Below are 18856 nucleotides of genomic sequence, written 5' to 3' on the forward strand. Positions count from 1 at the left end.
CCAGTGATGATCCCTTTAGAACACTGGATATTACCAGTGATCACTTTAGAACACTGGGTATTACCAGTGATGATCCCTTTAGAACACTGGGTATTACCAGTGATGATCCCTTTAGAACACTGGGTATTTCAGTGATGATCCCTTTAGAACACTGGGTATTTCAGTGATGATCACTTTAGATCACTGGGTATTACCAGTGATGATCACTTTAAAACACTGGGTATTACCAGTGATGATCCCTTTAGAACACTGGGTATTTCAGTGATGATCACTTTAGATCACTGGGTATTACCAGTGATGATCACTTTAAAACACTGGGTATTACCAGTGATGATCACTTTAAAACACTGGGTATTACCAGTGATGATCACTTTAAAACAATGGGTATTACCAGTGATGATCACTTTAAAACACTGGGTATTACCAGTGATGATCACTTTAGAACACTGGGTATTACCAGTGATGATCCCTTCAGAACAATGGGTAATACCAGTGATGATCCCTTTAGAACAATGGATAATACCAGTGATGATCCCTTTAGAACACTGGGTATTACCAGTGATGACCCCTTTAGAACCCTGGGTATTACCAGTAATGATCCCTTTAGAATACTGGGTATTACCAGTGATGATCCCTTTAGAACACTGGGTATTACCAGTGATGATCCCTTTAGATCACTGGGTATTACTAGTGATGATCCCTTTAGATCACTGGGTATTACCAGTGATGATACCTTTAGATCGCTGGGTATTACTAGTGATGATCCCTTTAGATCACTGGGTATTACCAGTGATGATCCCTTTAGAACACTGGGTATTACCAGTGATAATCCCTTTAGAACACTGGGTATTACCAGTGATGATCCCTTTAGATCGCTGGGTATTACTAGTGATGATCCCTTTAGATCACTGGGTATTACCAGTGATGATCCCTTTAGAACACTGGGTATTACCAGTGATGATCCCTTTAGATCACTGGGTATTACCAGTGATGATCCCTTTAGATCACTGGGTATTACCAGTGATGATCCCTTTAGAACACTGGGTATTACCAGTGATGATCCCTTTAGAACACTGGGTATTACCAGTGATGATCCCTTTAGAACACTGGGTATTACCAGTGATGATCCCTTTAGATCACTGGGTATTACCAGTGATGATCCCTTTTGAACACTGGGTATTACCAGTGATGATCCCTTTAGAACACTGAGTATTACCAGTGATGATCCCTTTAGAACACTGGATATTACCAGTGATCACTTTAGAACACTGGGTATTACCAGTGATGATCCCTTTAGAACACTGGATATTACAAGTGATGATCCCTTTAGAACACTGGGTATTTCAGTGATGATCCCTTTAGAACACTGGGTATTTCAGTGATGATCACTTTAGATCACTGGGTATTACCAGTGATGATCACTTTAAAACACTGGGTATTACCAGTGATGATCACTTTAAAACACTGGATATTACCAATGATGATCACTTTAAAACACTGGGTATTACCAATAATGATCACTTTAGAACACTGGGTATTACCAGTGATGATCCCTTTAGAACCCATGGTTTATTATCAGTGATGATCCCTTCAGAACAATGGGTAATACCAGTGATGATCCCTTTAGAACACTGGCTATTACCAGTGATGATCCCTTTAGATCACTGGGTATTACCAGTGATGATCCCTTTAGATCACTGGGTATTACCAGTGATGATCCCTTTAGATCGCTGGGTATTACTAGTGATGATCCCTTTAGATCACTGGGTATTACCAGTGATGATCCCTTTAGATCACTGGGTATTACCAGTGATGATTCCTTTAGATCACTGGGTATTACCAGTGATGATCCCTTTAGAACACTGGGTATTACCAGTGATGATCCCTTTAGAACACTGGATATTACCAGTGATGATCCCTTTAGAACACTGGGTATTTCAGTGATGATCCCTTTAGAACACTGGGTATTTCAGTGATGATCCCTTTAGAACACTGGGTATTTCAGTGATGATCACTTTAGATCACTGGGTATTACCAGTGATGATCACTTTAAAACACTGGGTATTACCAGTGATGATCACTTTAAAACACTGGGTATTACCAGTGATGATCACTTTAAAACACTGGGTATTACCAGTGATGATCACTTTAAAACACTGGGTATTACCAGTGATGATCACTTTAAAACACTGGGTATTACCAGTGATGATCCCTTTAGAACACTGGGTATTACCAGTGATGATCCCTTCAGAACAATGGGTAATACCAGTGATGATCCCTTTAGAACAATGGGTAATACCAGTGATGATCCCTTTAGAACACTGGGTATTACCAGTGATGACCCCTTTAGAACCCTGGGTATTACCAGTAATGATCCCTTTAGAATACTGGGTATTAACAGTGATGATCCCTTTAGAACACTGGGTATTACCAGTGATGATCCCTTTAGATCACTGGGTATTACTAGTGATGATCCCTTTAGATCACTGGGTATTACCAGTGATGATACCTTTAGATCGCTGGGTATTACTAGTGATGATCCCTTTAGATCACTGGGTATTATCAGTGATGATCCCTTTAGAACACTGGGTATTACCAGTGATAATCCCTTTAGAACACTGGGTATTACCAGTGATGATCCCTTTAGATCGCTGGGTATTACTAGTGATGATCCCTTTAGATCACTGGGTATTACCAGTGATGATCCCTTTAGAACACTGGGTATTACCAGTGATGATCCCTTTAGATCACTGGGTATTACCAGTGATGATCCCTTTAGATCACTGGGTATTACCAGTGATGATCCCTTTAGAACACTGGGTATTACCAGTGATGATCCCTTTAGAACACTGGGTATTACCAGTGATGATCCCTTTAGAACACTGGGTATTACCAGTGATGATCCCTTTAGATCACTGGGTATTACCAGTGATGATCCCTTTTGAACACTGGGTATTACCAGTGATGATCCCTTTAGAACACTGGGTATTACCAGTGATGATCCCTTTAGAACACTGGATATTACCAGTGATCACTTTAGAACACTGGGTATTACCAGTGATGATCCCTTTAGAACACTGGATATTACAAGTGATGATCCCTTTAGAACACTGGGTATTTCAGTGATGATCACTTTAGATCACTGGGTATTACCAGTGATGATCACTTTAAAACACTGGGTATTACCAGTGATGATCCCTTCAGAACAATGGGTAATACCAGTGATGATCCCTTTAGAACAATGGGTAATACCAGTGATGATCCCTTTAAAACACTGGATATTACCAATGATGATCACTTTAAAACACTGGGTATTACCAATAATGATCACTTTAGAACACTGGGTATTACCAGTGATGATCCCTTTAGAACCCATGGTTTATTATCAGTGATGATCCCTTCAGAACAATGGGTAATACCAGTGATGATCCCTTTAGAACACTGGCTATTACCAGTGATGACCCCTTAAGAACCCTGGGTATTACCAGTAATGATCCCTTTAGAAAACTGGGTATTACCAGTGATAATCCCTTTAGAACACTGGGTATTACCAATGATGATCCCTTTAGAATCCATGGTTTATTATCAGTGATGATCCCTTTAGAACAATGGGTAATACCAGTGATGATCCCTTTAGAACACTGGCTATTACCAGTGATGACCCCTTAAGAACCCTGGGTATTACCAGTAATGATCCCTTTAGAATACTGGGTATTACCAGTGATAATCCCTTTAGAACACTGGGTATTACCAATGGTGATCACTTTAAAACACTGGGTATTACCAGTGATGATCCCTTTAGAACCCATGGTTTATTATCAGTGATGATCCCTTTAGAACAATGGGTAATACCAGTGATGATCCCTTTAGAACACTGGCTATTACCAGTGATGACCCCTTAAGAACCCTGGGTTTTACCAGTAATGATCCCTTTAGAATACTGGGTATTACCAGTGATAATCCCTTTAGAACACTGGGTATTACCAATGTTGATCACTTTAGAACACTGGGTATTACCAGTGATGATCCCTTTAGAACCCATGGTTTATTATCAGTGATGATCCCTTTAGAACAATGGGTAATACCAGTAATGATCCCTTTAGAACTCTGGGTAATGCCAGTGATGATCTCTTTAGAACACTGGGTAATGCCAGTGATGATCACTTTAGAACACCGGGTATAACTAGTGATGATCACTTTTGAACACTGGGTATTACTAATGATGATCACTTTAGAACACCGGGTATTACTAGTGATTATCACTTTAGATCACTGGGTATTACTAGTGATGATCACTTTAGATCACTGGGTTTTACTAGTGATGATCACTTTAGATCACTGGGTATTACTAGTGATGATCCCTTTAGATCACTGGGTATTACTAGTGATGATCCCTTTAGATCACTGGGTATTACCAGTGATGATCCCTTTAGATCACTGGGTATTACCAGTGATGATCCCTTTAGATCACTGGGTATTACCAGTGATGATCCCTTTAGAACACTGGATATTACCAGTGATGATCCCTTTAGAACACTGGGTATTACCAGTGATGATCCCTTTAGAACACTGGATATTACCAGTGATGATCCCTTTAGAAAACTGGGTATTTCAGTGATGATCCCTTTAGAACACTGGGTATTTCAGTGATGATCCCTTTAGAACACTGGGTATTTCAGTGATGATCACTTTAGATCACTGGGTATTACCAGTGATGATCACTTTAGATCACTGGGTATTACCAGTGATGATCACTTTAAAACACTGGGTATTACCAGTGATGATCACTTTAAAACACTGGGTATTACCAGTGATGATCACTTTAGAACACTGGGTATTACCAATAATGATCACTTTAGAACACTGGGTATTACCAGTGATGATCCCTTTAGAACCCATGGTTTATTATCAGTGATGATCCCTTTAGAACAATGGGTAATACCAGTGATGATCCCTTTAGAACAATGGGTAATACCAGTGATGATCCCTTTAGAACACTGGGTATTACCAGTAATGATCCCTTTAGAATACTGGGTATTACCAGTGATGATCCCTTTAGAACACTGGGTATTACTAGTGATGATCCCTTTAGATCACTGGGTATTACTAGTGATGATCCATTTAGATCACTGGGTATTACCAGTGATGATCCCTTTAGATCGCTGGGTATTACTAGTGATGATCCCTTTAGATCACTGGGTATTACCAGTGATGATCCCTTTAGATCACTGGGTATTACCAGTGATGATCCCTTTAGATCACTGGGTATTACCAGTGATGATCCCTTTAGATCACTGGGTATTACCAGTGATGATCCCTTTTGATCGCTGGGTATTACTAGTGATGATCCCTTTAGATCACTGGGTATTACCAGTGATGATTCCTTTAGATCACTGGGTATTACCAGTGATGATCCCTTTAGAACACTGGGTATTACCAGTGATGATCCCTTTAGAACACTGGATATTACCAGTGATGATCCCTTTAGAACACTGGGTATTTCAGTGATGATCCCTTTAGAACACTGGGTATTTCAGTGATGATCCCTTTAGAACACTGGGTATTTCAGTGATGATCACTTTAGATCACTGGGTATTACCAGTGATGATCACTTTAAAACACTGGGTATTACCAGTGATGATCACTTTAAAACACTGGGCATTACCAGTGATGATCACTTTAAAACACTGGGTATTACCAGTGATGATCACTTTAAAACAATGGGTATTACCAGTGATGATCACTTTAAATCACTGGGTATTACCAGTGATGATCACTTTAGAACACTGGGTATTACCAATAATGATCACTTTAGAACACTGGGTATTACCAGTGATGATCACTTTAAAACACTGGGTATTACCAGTGATGATCACTTTAGAACACTGGGTATTACCAATAATGATCACTTTAGAACACTGGGTATTACCAGTGATGATCCCTTTAGAACCCATGGTTTATTATCAGTGATGATCCCTTTAGAACAATGGGTAATACCAGTGATGATCCCTTTAGAACAATGGGTAATACCAGTGATGATCCCTTTAGAACCCTGGGTATTACCAGTAATGATCCCTTTAGAATACTGGGTATTACCAGTGATGATCCCTTTAGAACACTGGGTATTACTAGTGATGATCCCTTTAGATCACTGGGTATTACTAGTGATGATCCATTTAGATCACTGGGTATTACCAGTGATGATCCCTTTAGATCGCTGGGTATTACTAGTGATGATCCCTTTAGATCACTGGGTATTACCAGTGATGATCCCTTTAGATCACTGGGTATTACCAGTGATGATCCCTTTAGATCACTGGGTATTACCAGTGATGATCCCTTTAGATCACTGGGTATTACCAGTGATGATCCCTTTTGATCGCTGGGTATTACTAGTGATGATCCCTTTAGATCACTGGGTATTACCAGTGATGATTCCTTTAGATCACTGGGTATTACCAGTGATGATCCCTTTAGAACACTGGGTATTACCAGTGATGATCCCTTTAGAACACTGGATATTACCAGTGATGATCCCTTTAGAACACTGGGTATTTCAGTGATGATCCCTTTAGAACACTGGGTATTTCAGTGATGATCCCTTTAGAACACTGGGTATTTCAGTGATGATCACTTTAGATCACTGGGTATTACCAGTGATGATCACTTTAAAACACTGGGTATTACCAGTGATGATCACTTTAAAACACTGGGCATTACCAGTGATGATCACTTTAAAACACTGGGTATTACCAGTGATGATCACTTTAAAACAATGGGTATTACCAGTGATGATCACTTTAAATCACTGGGTATTACCAGTGATGATCACTTTAGAACACTGGGTATTACCAATAATGATCACTTTAGAACACTGGGTATTACCAGTGATGATCCCTTCAGAACAATGGGTAATACCAGTGATGATCCCTTTAGAACAATGGGTAATACCAGTGATGATCCCTTTAGAACACTGGGCATTACCAGTGATGACCCCTTTAGAACCCTGGGTATTACCAGTAATGATCCCTTTAGAATACTGGGTATTACCAGTGATGATCCCTTTAGAACACTGGGTATTACCAGTGATGATCCCTTTAGATCACTGGGTATTACTAGTGATGATCCCTTTAGATCACTAGGTATTACCAGTGATGATCCCTTTAGATCGCTGGGTATTACTAGTGATGATCCCTTTAGATCACTGGGTATTACCAGTGATGATCCCTTTAGAACACTGGGTATTACCAGTGATGATCCCTTTAGATCACTGGGTATTACCAGTGATGATCCCTTTAGATCACTGGGTATTACCAGTGATGATCCCTTTAGAACACTGGGTATTACCAGTGATGATCCCTTTAGAACACTGGGTATTACCAGTGATGATCCCTTTAGAACACTGGGTATTACCAGTGATGATCCCTTTAGAACACTGGGTATTACCAGTGATGATCCCTTTAGAACACTGGATATTACCAGTGATCACTTTAGAACACTGGGTATTACCAGTGATGATCCCTTTAGAACACTGGATATTACAAATGATGATCCCTTTAGAACACTGGGTATTTCAGTGATGATCCCTTTAGAACACTGGGTATTTCAGTGATGATCACTTTAGATCACTGGGTATTACCAGTGATGATCACTTTAAACACTGGGTATTACCAGTGATGATCACTTTAAAACACTGGATATTACCAATGATGATCACTTTAAAACACTGGGTATTACCAATAATGATCACTTTAGAACACTGGGTATTACCAGTGATGATCCCTTTAGAACACTGGATATTACCAGTGATCACTTTAGAACACTGGGTATTACCAGTGATGATCCCTTTAGAACACTGGATATTACAAATGATGATCCCTTTAGAACACTGGGTATTTCAGTGATGATCCCTTTAGAACACTGGGTATTTCAGTGATGATCACTTTAGATCACTGGGTATTACCAGTGATGATCACTTTAAACACTGGGTATTACCAGTGATGATCACTTTAAAACACTGGATATTACCAATGATGATCACTTTAAAACACTGGGTATTACCAATAATGATCACTTTAGAACACTGGGTATTACCAGTGATGATCCCTTTAGAACCCATGGTTTATTATCAGTGATGATCCCTTCAGAACAATGGGTAATACCAGTGATGATCCCTTTAGAACACTGGCTATTACCAATGGTGACCCCTTAAGAACCCTGGGTATTACCAGTAATGATCCCTTTAGAATACTGGGTAATACCAGTTATAATCCCTTTAGAACACTGGGTATTACCAATGATGATAACTTTAGAACACTGGGTATTACCAGTGATGATCCCTTTAGAACCCATGGTTTATTATCAGTGATGATCCCTTTAGAACAATGGGTAATACCAGTGATGATCCCTTTAGAACACTGGCTATTACCAGTTATGACCCCTTAAGAACCCTGGGTATTACCAGTAATGATCCCTTTAGAATACTGGGTATTACCAGTGATGATCCCTTTAGAACACTGGGTATTACCAGTAATGATCCCTTTAGAATACTGGGTATTACCAGTGATGATCACTTTATTACACTGGGTATTACCAATAATGATCACTTTAGAACACTGGGTATTACCAGTGATGATCCCTTCAGAACAATGGGTAATACCAGTGATGATCCCTTTAGAACAATGGTTAATACCAGTGATGATCCCTTTAGAACACTGGGTATTACCAGTGATGACCCCTTTAGAACCCTGGGTATTACCAGTAATGATCCCTTTAGAATACTGGGTATTACCAGTGATGATCCCTTTAGAACACTGGGTATTACCAGTGATGATCCCTTTAGATCACTGGGTATTACTAGTGATGATCCCTTTAGATCACTAGGTATTACCCGTGATGATCCCTTTAGATCGCTGGGTATTACTAGTGATGATCCCTTTAGATCACTGGGTATTACCAGTGATGATCCCTTTAGAACACTGGGTATTACCAGTGATGATCCCTTTAGATCACTGGGTATTACCAGTGATGATCCCTTTAGATCACTGGGTATTACCAGTGATGATCCCTTTAGAACACTGGGTATTACCAGTGATGATCCCTTTAGAACACTGGGTATTACCAGTGATGATCCCTTTAGAACACTGGGTATTACCAGTGATGATCCCTTTAGATCACTGGGTATTACCAGTGATGATCCCTTTAGAACACTGGGTATTACCAGTGATGATCCCTTTAGAACACTGGGTATTACCAGTGATGATCCCTTTAGAACACTGGGTATTACTAGTGATGATCCCTTTAGATCACTAGGTATTACCAGTGATGATCCCTTTAGATCGCTGGGTATTACTAGTGATGATCCCTTTAGATCACTGGGTATTACCAGTGATGATCCCTTTAGAACACTGGGTATTACCAGTGATGATCCCTTTAGATCACTGGGTATTACCAGTGATGATCCCTTTAGATCACTGGGTATTACCAGTGATAATCCCTTAAGAACACTGGGTATTACCAGTGATGATCCCTTTAGAACACTGGATATTACAAGTGATGATCCCTTTAGAACACTGGGTATTTCAGTGATGATCCCTTTAGAACACTGGGTATTTCAGTGATGATCACTTTAGATCACTGGGTATTACCAGTGATGATCACTTTAAACACTGGGTATTACCAGTGATGATCACTTTAAAACACTGGATATTACCAATGATGATCACTTTAAAACACTGGGTATTACCAATAATGATCACTTTAGAACACTGGGTATTACCAGTGATGATCCCTTTAGAACCCATGGTTTATTATCAGTGATGATCCCTTCAGAACAATGGGTAATACCAGTAATGATCCCTTTAGAACACTGGCTATTACCAGTGATGACCCCTTAAGAACCCTGGGTATTACCAGTAATGATCCCTTTAGAATACTGGGTATTACCAGTGATAATCTCTTTAGAACACTGGGTATTACCAATGATGATCCCTTTAGAACCCATGGTTTATTTTCAGTGATGATCCCTTTAGAACAATGGATAATACCAGTGATGATCCCTTTAGAACAATGGATAATACCAGTGATGACCCCTTAAGAACCCTGGGTATTACCAGTAATGATCCCTTTAGAATACTGGGTATTACCAGTGATAATCCCTTTAGAACACTGGGTATTACCAATGATGATCACTTTAAAACACTGGGTATTACCAGTGATGATCCCTTTAGAACCCATGGTTTATTATCAGTGATGATCTCTTTAGAACAATGGGTAATACCAGTGATGATCCCTTTAGAACACTGGCTATTACCAGTGATGACCCCTTAAGAACCCTGGGTATTACCAGTAATGATCCCTTTAGAATACTGGGTATTACCAGTGATAATCCCTTTAGAACACTGGGTATTACCAATGATGATAACTTTAGAACACTGGGTATTACCAGTGATGATCCCTTTAGAACCCATGGTTTATTATCAGTGATGATCCCTTTAGAACAATGGGTAATACCAGTGATGATCCCTTTGGAACACTGGCTATTACCAGTTATGACCCCTTAAGAACCCTGGATATTACCAGTAATGATCCCTTTAGAATACTGGGTATTACCAGTGATGATCCCTTTAGAACACTGGGTATTACCAGTAATGATCCCTTTAGAATACTGGGTATTACCAGTGATGATCACTTTAGAACACTGGGTATTACCAATAATGATCACTTTAGAACACTGGGTATTACCAGTGATGATCCCTTCAGAACAATGGGTAATACCAGTGATGATCCCTTTAGAACAATGGGTAATACCAGTGATGATCACTTTAGAACACTGGGTATTACCAGTGATGACCCCTTTAGAACCCTGGGTATTACCAGTAATGATCCCTTTAGAATACTGGGTATTACCAGTGATGATCCCTTTAGAACACTGGGTATTACCAGTGATGATCCCTTTAGATCACTGGGTATTACCAGTAATGATCAATTTAGAACACTGGGTATTATCAGTGATGATCCCTTTAGAACAATGGGTAATACCAGTGATGATCCCTTTAGAACACTGGCTATTACCAGTGATGACCCCTTAAGAACGCTGGGTATTACCAGTAATGATCCCTTTAGAATACTGGGTATTACCAGTGATGATCCCTTTAGAACACTGGGTATTACCAGTGATGATCCCTTTAGATCACTGGGTATTACCAGTAATGATCAATTTAGAACACTGGGTATTACCAGTGATGATCCCTTTAGATCACTGGGTATTACTAGTGATGATCCCTTTAGATTATTGGGTATTACCAGTGATGATTACTTTAGAACACTAGGTATTATCAGTGATAATCACTTTAGATCATTGGGTATTACCAGTGATGATCCCTTTAGAATACTGGGTATTACCAGTGATAATCCCTTTAGAACACTGGGTATTACCAGTGATGATCCCTTTAGATCATTGGGTATTACCAGTGATGATCCCTTTAGAACAATTGGTATTACCATTAATGAACCCTTTAGAACACTGGCTATTACCAGTGATGATCCCTTTAGATCATTGTGTATTACCAGTGATGATCACTTTAGAACACTGGGTATTACCATTAATGATCACTTTAGAACACTAGGTATTATCAGTGATGATCACTTTAGAACACTGGGTATTACCATTGATGATCCCTTTAGATCATTGGGTATTACCAGTGATGATCACTTTAGATCATTGGGTATTACCATTAATGATCACTTTAGAACACTGGGTATTACCATTAATGATCACTTTAGAACACTAGGTATTATCAGTGATAATCACTTTAGATCATTGGGTATTACCAGTGATGATCCCTTTAGATCATTGGGTATTACCAGTGATGATCACTTTAGAACACTGGGTATTACCAGTGATGATCCCTTTAGATCATTGGGTATTACCAGTGATGATCACTTTAGAACACTGGGTATTACCATTAATGATCACTTTAGAACACTGGGTATTACCATTGATGATCCCTTTAGATCACTGGGTATTACCAGTGATGATCACTTTAGATCATTGGGTATTGCCATTAATGATCACTTTAGAACACTGGGTATTACCATTGATGATCCCTTTAGATCATTGGGTATTACCAGTGATGATCACTTTGCAATACACTGTATGAACATTCAGTTAGGAGCAACAGAAAAGCAGAATTTGATATTTAGATAAGTCATTCTATTGTACACTAGATTTTTCTTTGCACAATGTTTTGTAGATGATACCCTTATATAGACCATCTGGGAGTGTTTTTGTAACTGTATCATTTTGCTTATTTTTAAATAACATTGTGCTGATTTTCAGACTCCTAACCAAGTGCCAAAGTTTGAGATGTATACTGATGTCTACAGACTCCTGCAGCTCCTGTTTGTATAATGTGCCTTATCATATGCAGGGGAGGGTCTGAACTCCCTGATTTCTCAGCCCCTTTCACTGGGTGTTCCAGCCTAACCTCGTCAACAGAGCTAAACTGGGAGCTTCTAAGTATATTTAAAAAAAGTTTTATACTGGATTTTTAGATCAGTATCTGTGCATCTTATTCCTTATAGCAATATCTATTACATGCAGTTATATAAAAATAAGTGTATACTGCCCCTTTAAATGTATTTTATAAATAGTGCTGGGAATAAATTGTAAATGGTCAGTATTACGGATCTAGTGCACACAGACACCACATGGAAGGTTAGGTGTACGTTTTCTGCTAAGTGTACTGAGTATCCTGTGGGGCTGATTATCCCTCCTATTATCAGGGTGTGTATAAAATCCAGTCCAGCTTTCTGCTTTTTTTATTAAATGAATTCTATATACCCTCCTATACAAAATATAATATCACTTAATAGGAAATATACTGACACCCTGGGGACACACTAGTTCTCTGACATTCATATATTCATGAAAATAAAAAACTCACATCAATATCCACCTCTTCAGAGCGATATTTATATGCTGTAGGTCTGCAATCCTCCTGAGTCATCTATGGAGACAAGAGCAGCGTTAGGCAGAACAATATAACTCACAAGACCAGCTACAGTTTGCGTTGTGTTCAGTGTATGTAACTATGTGCTTACTACAGCGCCACAGTTAGTGGGACTCGCTAGCACGCAGGTCACACTATCAAATCCTTATAAGCCTCACACAAGCCTGTACAGGTCATCTGTCAGTGTGTCTGTGCATGCTACATACGTCGCATTAGCAAACACTATACAAGTACATTAGGTAAAGGCACTCTTATGCTTAAACAAAGGTAAGCTGGGACTAATCGTGAGGACTGTACTGGTCAGTCTCATGTGTAAACAGGAGTAGAAGAGAGTATGCGCTGTATCTCATCTGGAAAAAGTAAATTTATGCTTACCTGATAAATTAATGTCTTCTATGATACGACGAGTCCACAGATTCATCCTTTACTTGTGGGATATTATCCTCCTGCTAACAGGAAGTGGCAAAGAGCACCACAGAAGAGCTGTCTATATAGCCCCACCCCCCAGTCATTCGACCGAAGGTACAGGAAGAAAAAGGAGAAACTAAAAGGTGCAGAGGTGACTGAAGTTTTAAACAAAAAAATATAATCTGTCTTAAATTGACAGGTCGGGCCGTGGACTCGTATCATAGAAGAAATTAATTTATCAGGTAAGCATAAATTTACTTTTCTTCTATAAGATACGACGAGTCCACAGATTCATCCTTTACTTGTGGAATACAATACCAAAGCTACAGGAGACGGATGAACGGGAGGGACAAGACAGATGGCTAAACAGAAGGCACCAGTGCTTGAAGAACTTTTCTCCCAAAAATAGCCTCAGAAGAAGCAAAAGTATCAAATTTGGAAAATTTGGAAAAGGTATGAAGCGAAGACCAAGTCGCAGCCTTACAAATCTGTTCAACAGAAGCATCATTTTTAAAAGCCCATGTGGAAGTCACCGCTCTAGTAGAATGAGCTGTAATCCTTTCAGGAGGCTGCTGTCCAGCAGTCTCGTATGCTAAACGGATGATGCTTTTCAGCCAAAAAGAAAGAGAGGTAGCCGTAGCTTTTTGACCTCTTCGTTTTCCAGAATAGACAACAAACAAAGAAGATGTTTGATGGAAATCTTTGGTCGCTTGCAAGTTAAAACTTCAAGGCACGAACCACGTCCAAGTTGTGCAACAGACGCTCCTTCTTAGAGGAAGTATTAGGACACAGAGAAGAAACAACAATTTCCTGATTAATATTCTTATTAGTAACAACCTTAGGAAGGAATCCAGGTTTGGTACGCAAAACCACCTTATCAGCATGGAAAACAAGATAAGGCGAGTCGCATTGCAATGCAGATAGTTCAGAAACTCTTCGAGCCGAAGAGATAGCAACTAAAAACAGAACTTTCCAAGACAGAAGCTTAATATCTATGGAATGCATAGGTTAAAACGGAACCCCTTGAAGAACTTTAAGAACTAAATTCAAACTCCATGGCAGAGCAACAGGTTTAAACACAGGCTTGATTCTAACCAAAGCCTGACAGAACGACTGAACGTCTGGAACATCTGCCAGACGCTTGTGCAGTAAAATTGATAAAGCAGATATCTGTCCCTTTAGGGAACTAGCCGATAGCCCCTTCTCCAATCCTTCTTGGGGAAAGGACAAAATCCTAGGAATCCTGATCTTACTCCATGAATAGCCTTTGGATTCGCACCAATAAAGATATTTACGCCTTATCTTATGATAAATTTTCCTAGTGATAGGCTTTCGAGCCTGAATCAAGGTATCTATGACCGACTCAGAGAATCCCCGCTTGGATAAAATCAAGCGTTCAATCTCCAGGCAGTCAGCTGCAGAGAAACTAGATTTGGAAGCTGGAACATATCTTGAATGAGAAGGTCCTGTCTCAGTGGCAGAGTCCATGGTGGTAGAGATGACATGTCCACCAGGTCTGCATACCAAGTCCTGAGCGGCCACGCAGGTGCTATCAAAATCACTGAAGCTCTCTCCTGTTTGATTCTGGCAATCAGATGAGGAAGGAGAGGAAAAGGTGGAAACACATAAGCCAGGTTGAACGACCAAGGTAGTGCTAGAGCATCTATCAGTACTGCTTGAGGGTCCCTTGATCTGGACTCCTAACAAGGAAGTTTGGCATTCTGACGAGATGCCATCAGATCCAATTCTGGTGTGCCCCATTGATGAATCAATTGTGCAAACACCTCCGGATGGAGTTCCCACTCCGCCGGATGAAAAGTCTGACGACTTAGAAAATCCGCTTCCCAGTTCTCCACTCCCGGGATATAGATTGCTGATAGATGGCAAGAGTGAGTTTCTGCCCATCAAATTATTTTGGAAACCTCTATCATCGCTAGAGAACTTTTTGTTCCCCCCTGATGATTGATACATGCTACAGTCGTGATGTTGTCCAACTGAAATCTTATGAATCTGGCCAAAGCCAGCTGAGGCCACGCCTGAAGCACATTGAATATCGCTCTCAGTTCTAGAATATTTATCGGGAGGAGAGCCTCCTCCTGAGTCCACACAGCCTGAGCTTTCAGGGAATTCCAGACTGCACCCCAGCCCAATAGGCTGGCGTCCGTCGTCACTATGACCCATGCTGGCCTGCGGGAACTCATTCCCTGAAACAGATGATCCTGTGACAACCACCAAAGAAGAGAGTCTCTGGTCTCTTGATCCAGATTTATCTGAGGAGATAAATTTGCAGAATCCCCATTCCACTGATTGAGCATGCACAGTTGCAGTGGTCTGAGATGCAAGTGAGCAAACGGAACTATGTCCATTGCTGCTACCATTAGTCCGATTACCTCCATACACTGAGCCACCGACGGCCGAGGAATGGAATGAAGAGCTCGGCAGGTGGTTAAAATCTTTGATTTCCTGACCTCCGTCAGAAAAATTTTCATGTCTACCGAATCTATCAGAGTTCCCAGGAATGGAACTCTTGTGAGGGGGATAAGGGAACTCTTTTGTACGTTCACCTTCCACCTGTGAGATCTTAGAAAAGCCAACACGATGTCCGTGTGAGATTTGGCTAGTTGGTAAGTTAATGCCTGAATTAAGATATCGTCCAGATAAGGCGCCACTGCTATGCCCCGCGGCCTTAGAACCGCCAGAAGGGACCCTAGCACCTTTGTGAAAATTCTGGGAGCTGTGGCCAACCCGAAGGGAAGAGACACAAACTGGTAATGCTTGTCCTGAAAGGCAAACCTTCCGAATGGTCTCCATCTTGAAAGATGGGACTCTGAGGAATTTGTTTAGAATCTTGAGATCTAAAATTGGTCTGAAGGTTCCCTCTTTTTTGGGAACCACAAACAGATTGAAGTAAAACCCCTGCCCCTGTTCTTGGAACTGGGCAGATTACTCCCATGGTATATAGGTCTTCTACACAGCGTAAGAACGCCATTCTTTTTGTCTGGTTTACAGACAATTGAGAAAGATGGAATCTCCCCCTTGGAGGAGAATCTTTGAAGTCTAGAAGATACCCCTGGGTCACGATTTCTAAAGCCCAGGAGTCCTGAACGTCTCTTGCCCAAGCCTGAGCAAAGAGAGAAAGTCTGCCCCCAACTAGATCCGGTCCCGGATCGGGGGCTGCCCCTTCATGCTGTCTTGGTGGCAGCAGCGGGCTTCTTGGCCTGTTTACCTTTGTTCCAAGTCTGGTTAGGTCCCCAGACTGACTTGGATTGAGCAAAATTCCCCTCTTGCTTTGCAGCAGGGGAGGAGGTAGAGGGACCACCTTTGAAGTTTCAAAAGGAACGAAAATTATTATGTTTGGTCCTCATCTTATTTGTCTTATCCTGAGGAAGGGCATGGCTTTTTCCTCCAGTGATGTCTGAAAAGATCTCTTTCAGTTCAGGCCCGAATAGGGTCTTACCCTTGAAAGGGATGGCTAAAAGCTTAGATTTTGATGACACGTCAGCAGACCAGGACTTAAGCCATAACGCTCTACGCGCTAAAATGGCAAAACCTGAATTCTTTGCCGCTAATTTAGCCAGTTGAAAAGCGGCATCTGTAATGAAAGAATTAGCTAGCTTGAGAGCCCTAATTCTATCCAGAATATCATCTAATGGGGTCTCAACACGAAGAGCCTCCTCTAGAGCCTCGAAACAAAACACAGCTTCAGTAGTTACAGGAACAATGCACGCTATAGGTTGCAGAAGAAAACCCTGATGAGTAAATATTTTCTTTAGAAGACCCTCTAATTTTTTATCCATAGGAACTTTGAAAGCACAACTGTCCTCAATAGGTATAGTTGTACGCTTAGCTAGGGTAGAAATAGCTCCCTCAACCTTAGGGACCGTCTGCCACGAATCTCGAATGGAGTCTGATATGGGAAACATTTTCTTAAAAGTAGGAGGGGGAGAAAAGGGAATACCTGGTCTATCCCACTCCTTTGTAACAATGTCCGAAATCCTCTTAGGGACCGGAAAAACATTAGTGTAAGTAGGAACCTCTAGATATCTATCCATTTTACACAATTTCTCTGGTGGAATCACAATAGGGTCACAATCATCCAGAGTCGCTAAAACCTCCATGAGTAACAAGCGGAGGTGTTCTAGCTTAAATTTAAAAGCTGTCATATCTGAGTCTGTCTGAGGGAACATCTTTCCTGAATCAGAAAACTCTCCCTCAGACAGCAAATCCCTCACCCCCAACTCAGAACATTGTGAGGGTACATCAGAGGGCTCAGCATTCACTCTCACACCAGACCTACTGCGCTTCCCCTGCAACCCAGGCAGCTTAGATATAACCTCTGTGAGGGTAGTATTCATAACTGCGGCCATATCTTGCAGGGTGAAAGAATTACACGCACTAGAAGTACTTGGCGTCGCTTGTGCGGGCGTTAATGGTTGTGACACTTGGGGAGAATTAGATGGCATAACCTGATTCCTTTCTGACTGAGAATCATCCTGCGACATACTTTTATCAGCTAAAATATGTTCTTTGCAATTTATTGCCCTTTCAGTGCATGAGGGACACATTTTAAGTGGGGGTTCCACAATGGCTTCTAAACACATTGAACATTGGCTTTCCTCAATGTCAGACATGTTGAACAGGCTAGTAATAACCACAAACAGGCTTGAAAACACTTTACTTAGTGAAAAAATAACAATCTTAAAAAAAGGTACTGCGCCTTTAAGAGAAAAAAAGCATACATATTTTGCAAAACTGCTTTAAAATCATCCAATCGTTTCAATTTTTTTATATAAGATTCAACTTATGCAGCTAAGTTTGCCCCCCAAGGAAAGGAACACTTAACCCTTACAGTAAAAAACCGGATGAATAATAAACTTTTAAATCCGGAAAAAACACCCCTTGCACCTTGCCACAGCCCTGCTGTGGCGCCTACCTGCCCTCAGGGATGTGGAAAACAGGGTTATAAGCTTCGATTTGGCCCAAAACACTCACAAGGGCCCACCGGAGTTGGAGCTTGCTGCTTGCCTTGCAAATACAACTGCGCAACTGAGGTGTGAAAATAGGCCCCGCCTATCTAACTCGATGTCTCTAAGCCCAAATGAACCGCATCAGAGCGGTCTCAAACTAGCCATGTGGGTTCTTAAACCCAAAAAAAGAAGCCACGTGTACCCTCTTATTAAATCATTAACAACTTTCCTGATGAATAAATATTTTCTTGCCAAAAACGTTATCAGCACTCCGAGTTAAAAAACGTTTGCCCACAAACATTCAAACTCAGTGTCAACCATTTTTTCTCAGCCCCTATATGCAAGCTTAGTAATACCCCTCTTCTGTTAGGATTACTGCTTACCCTTACCCTCATGGGGATACTGTCAGCCAATTCTGAAATACCACAGTCTCTCCAGAAAAAAATGACTGAACATACCTCACTGCTT

General features: G+C 40.7%; 1 protein-coding gene across 2 annotated transcripts in view; it reads right to left on the minus strand.

The window, feature by feature from the left end:
• Positions 1-18856, minus strand: part of PLEKHA5 (pleckstrin homology domain containing A5) — a 1264477-nt gene that overhangs the window by 268315 nt on the left and 977306 nt on the right. For both annotated transcript variants that reach the window (XM_053719122.1, XM_053719123.1), the window contains exon 16: positions 12948-13010. In XM_053719122.1, coding sequence (XP_053575097.1) covers positions 12948-13010 — 63 coding nt within the window. The remainder of the gene's footprint in view (positions 1-12947; positions 13011-18856) is intronic.

This window comes from Bombina bombina, chromosome 6, assembly GCF_027579735.1.
Source record: "Bombina bombina isolate aBomBom1 chromosome 6, aBomBom1.pri, whole genome shotgun sequence".
Lineage (NCBI taxonomy): Eukaryota > Metazoa > Chordata > Amphibia > Anura > Bombinatoridae > Bombina > Bombina bombina.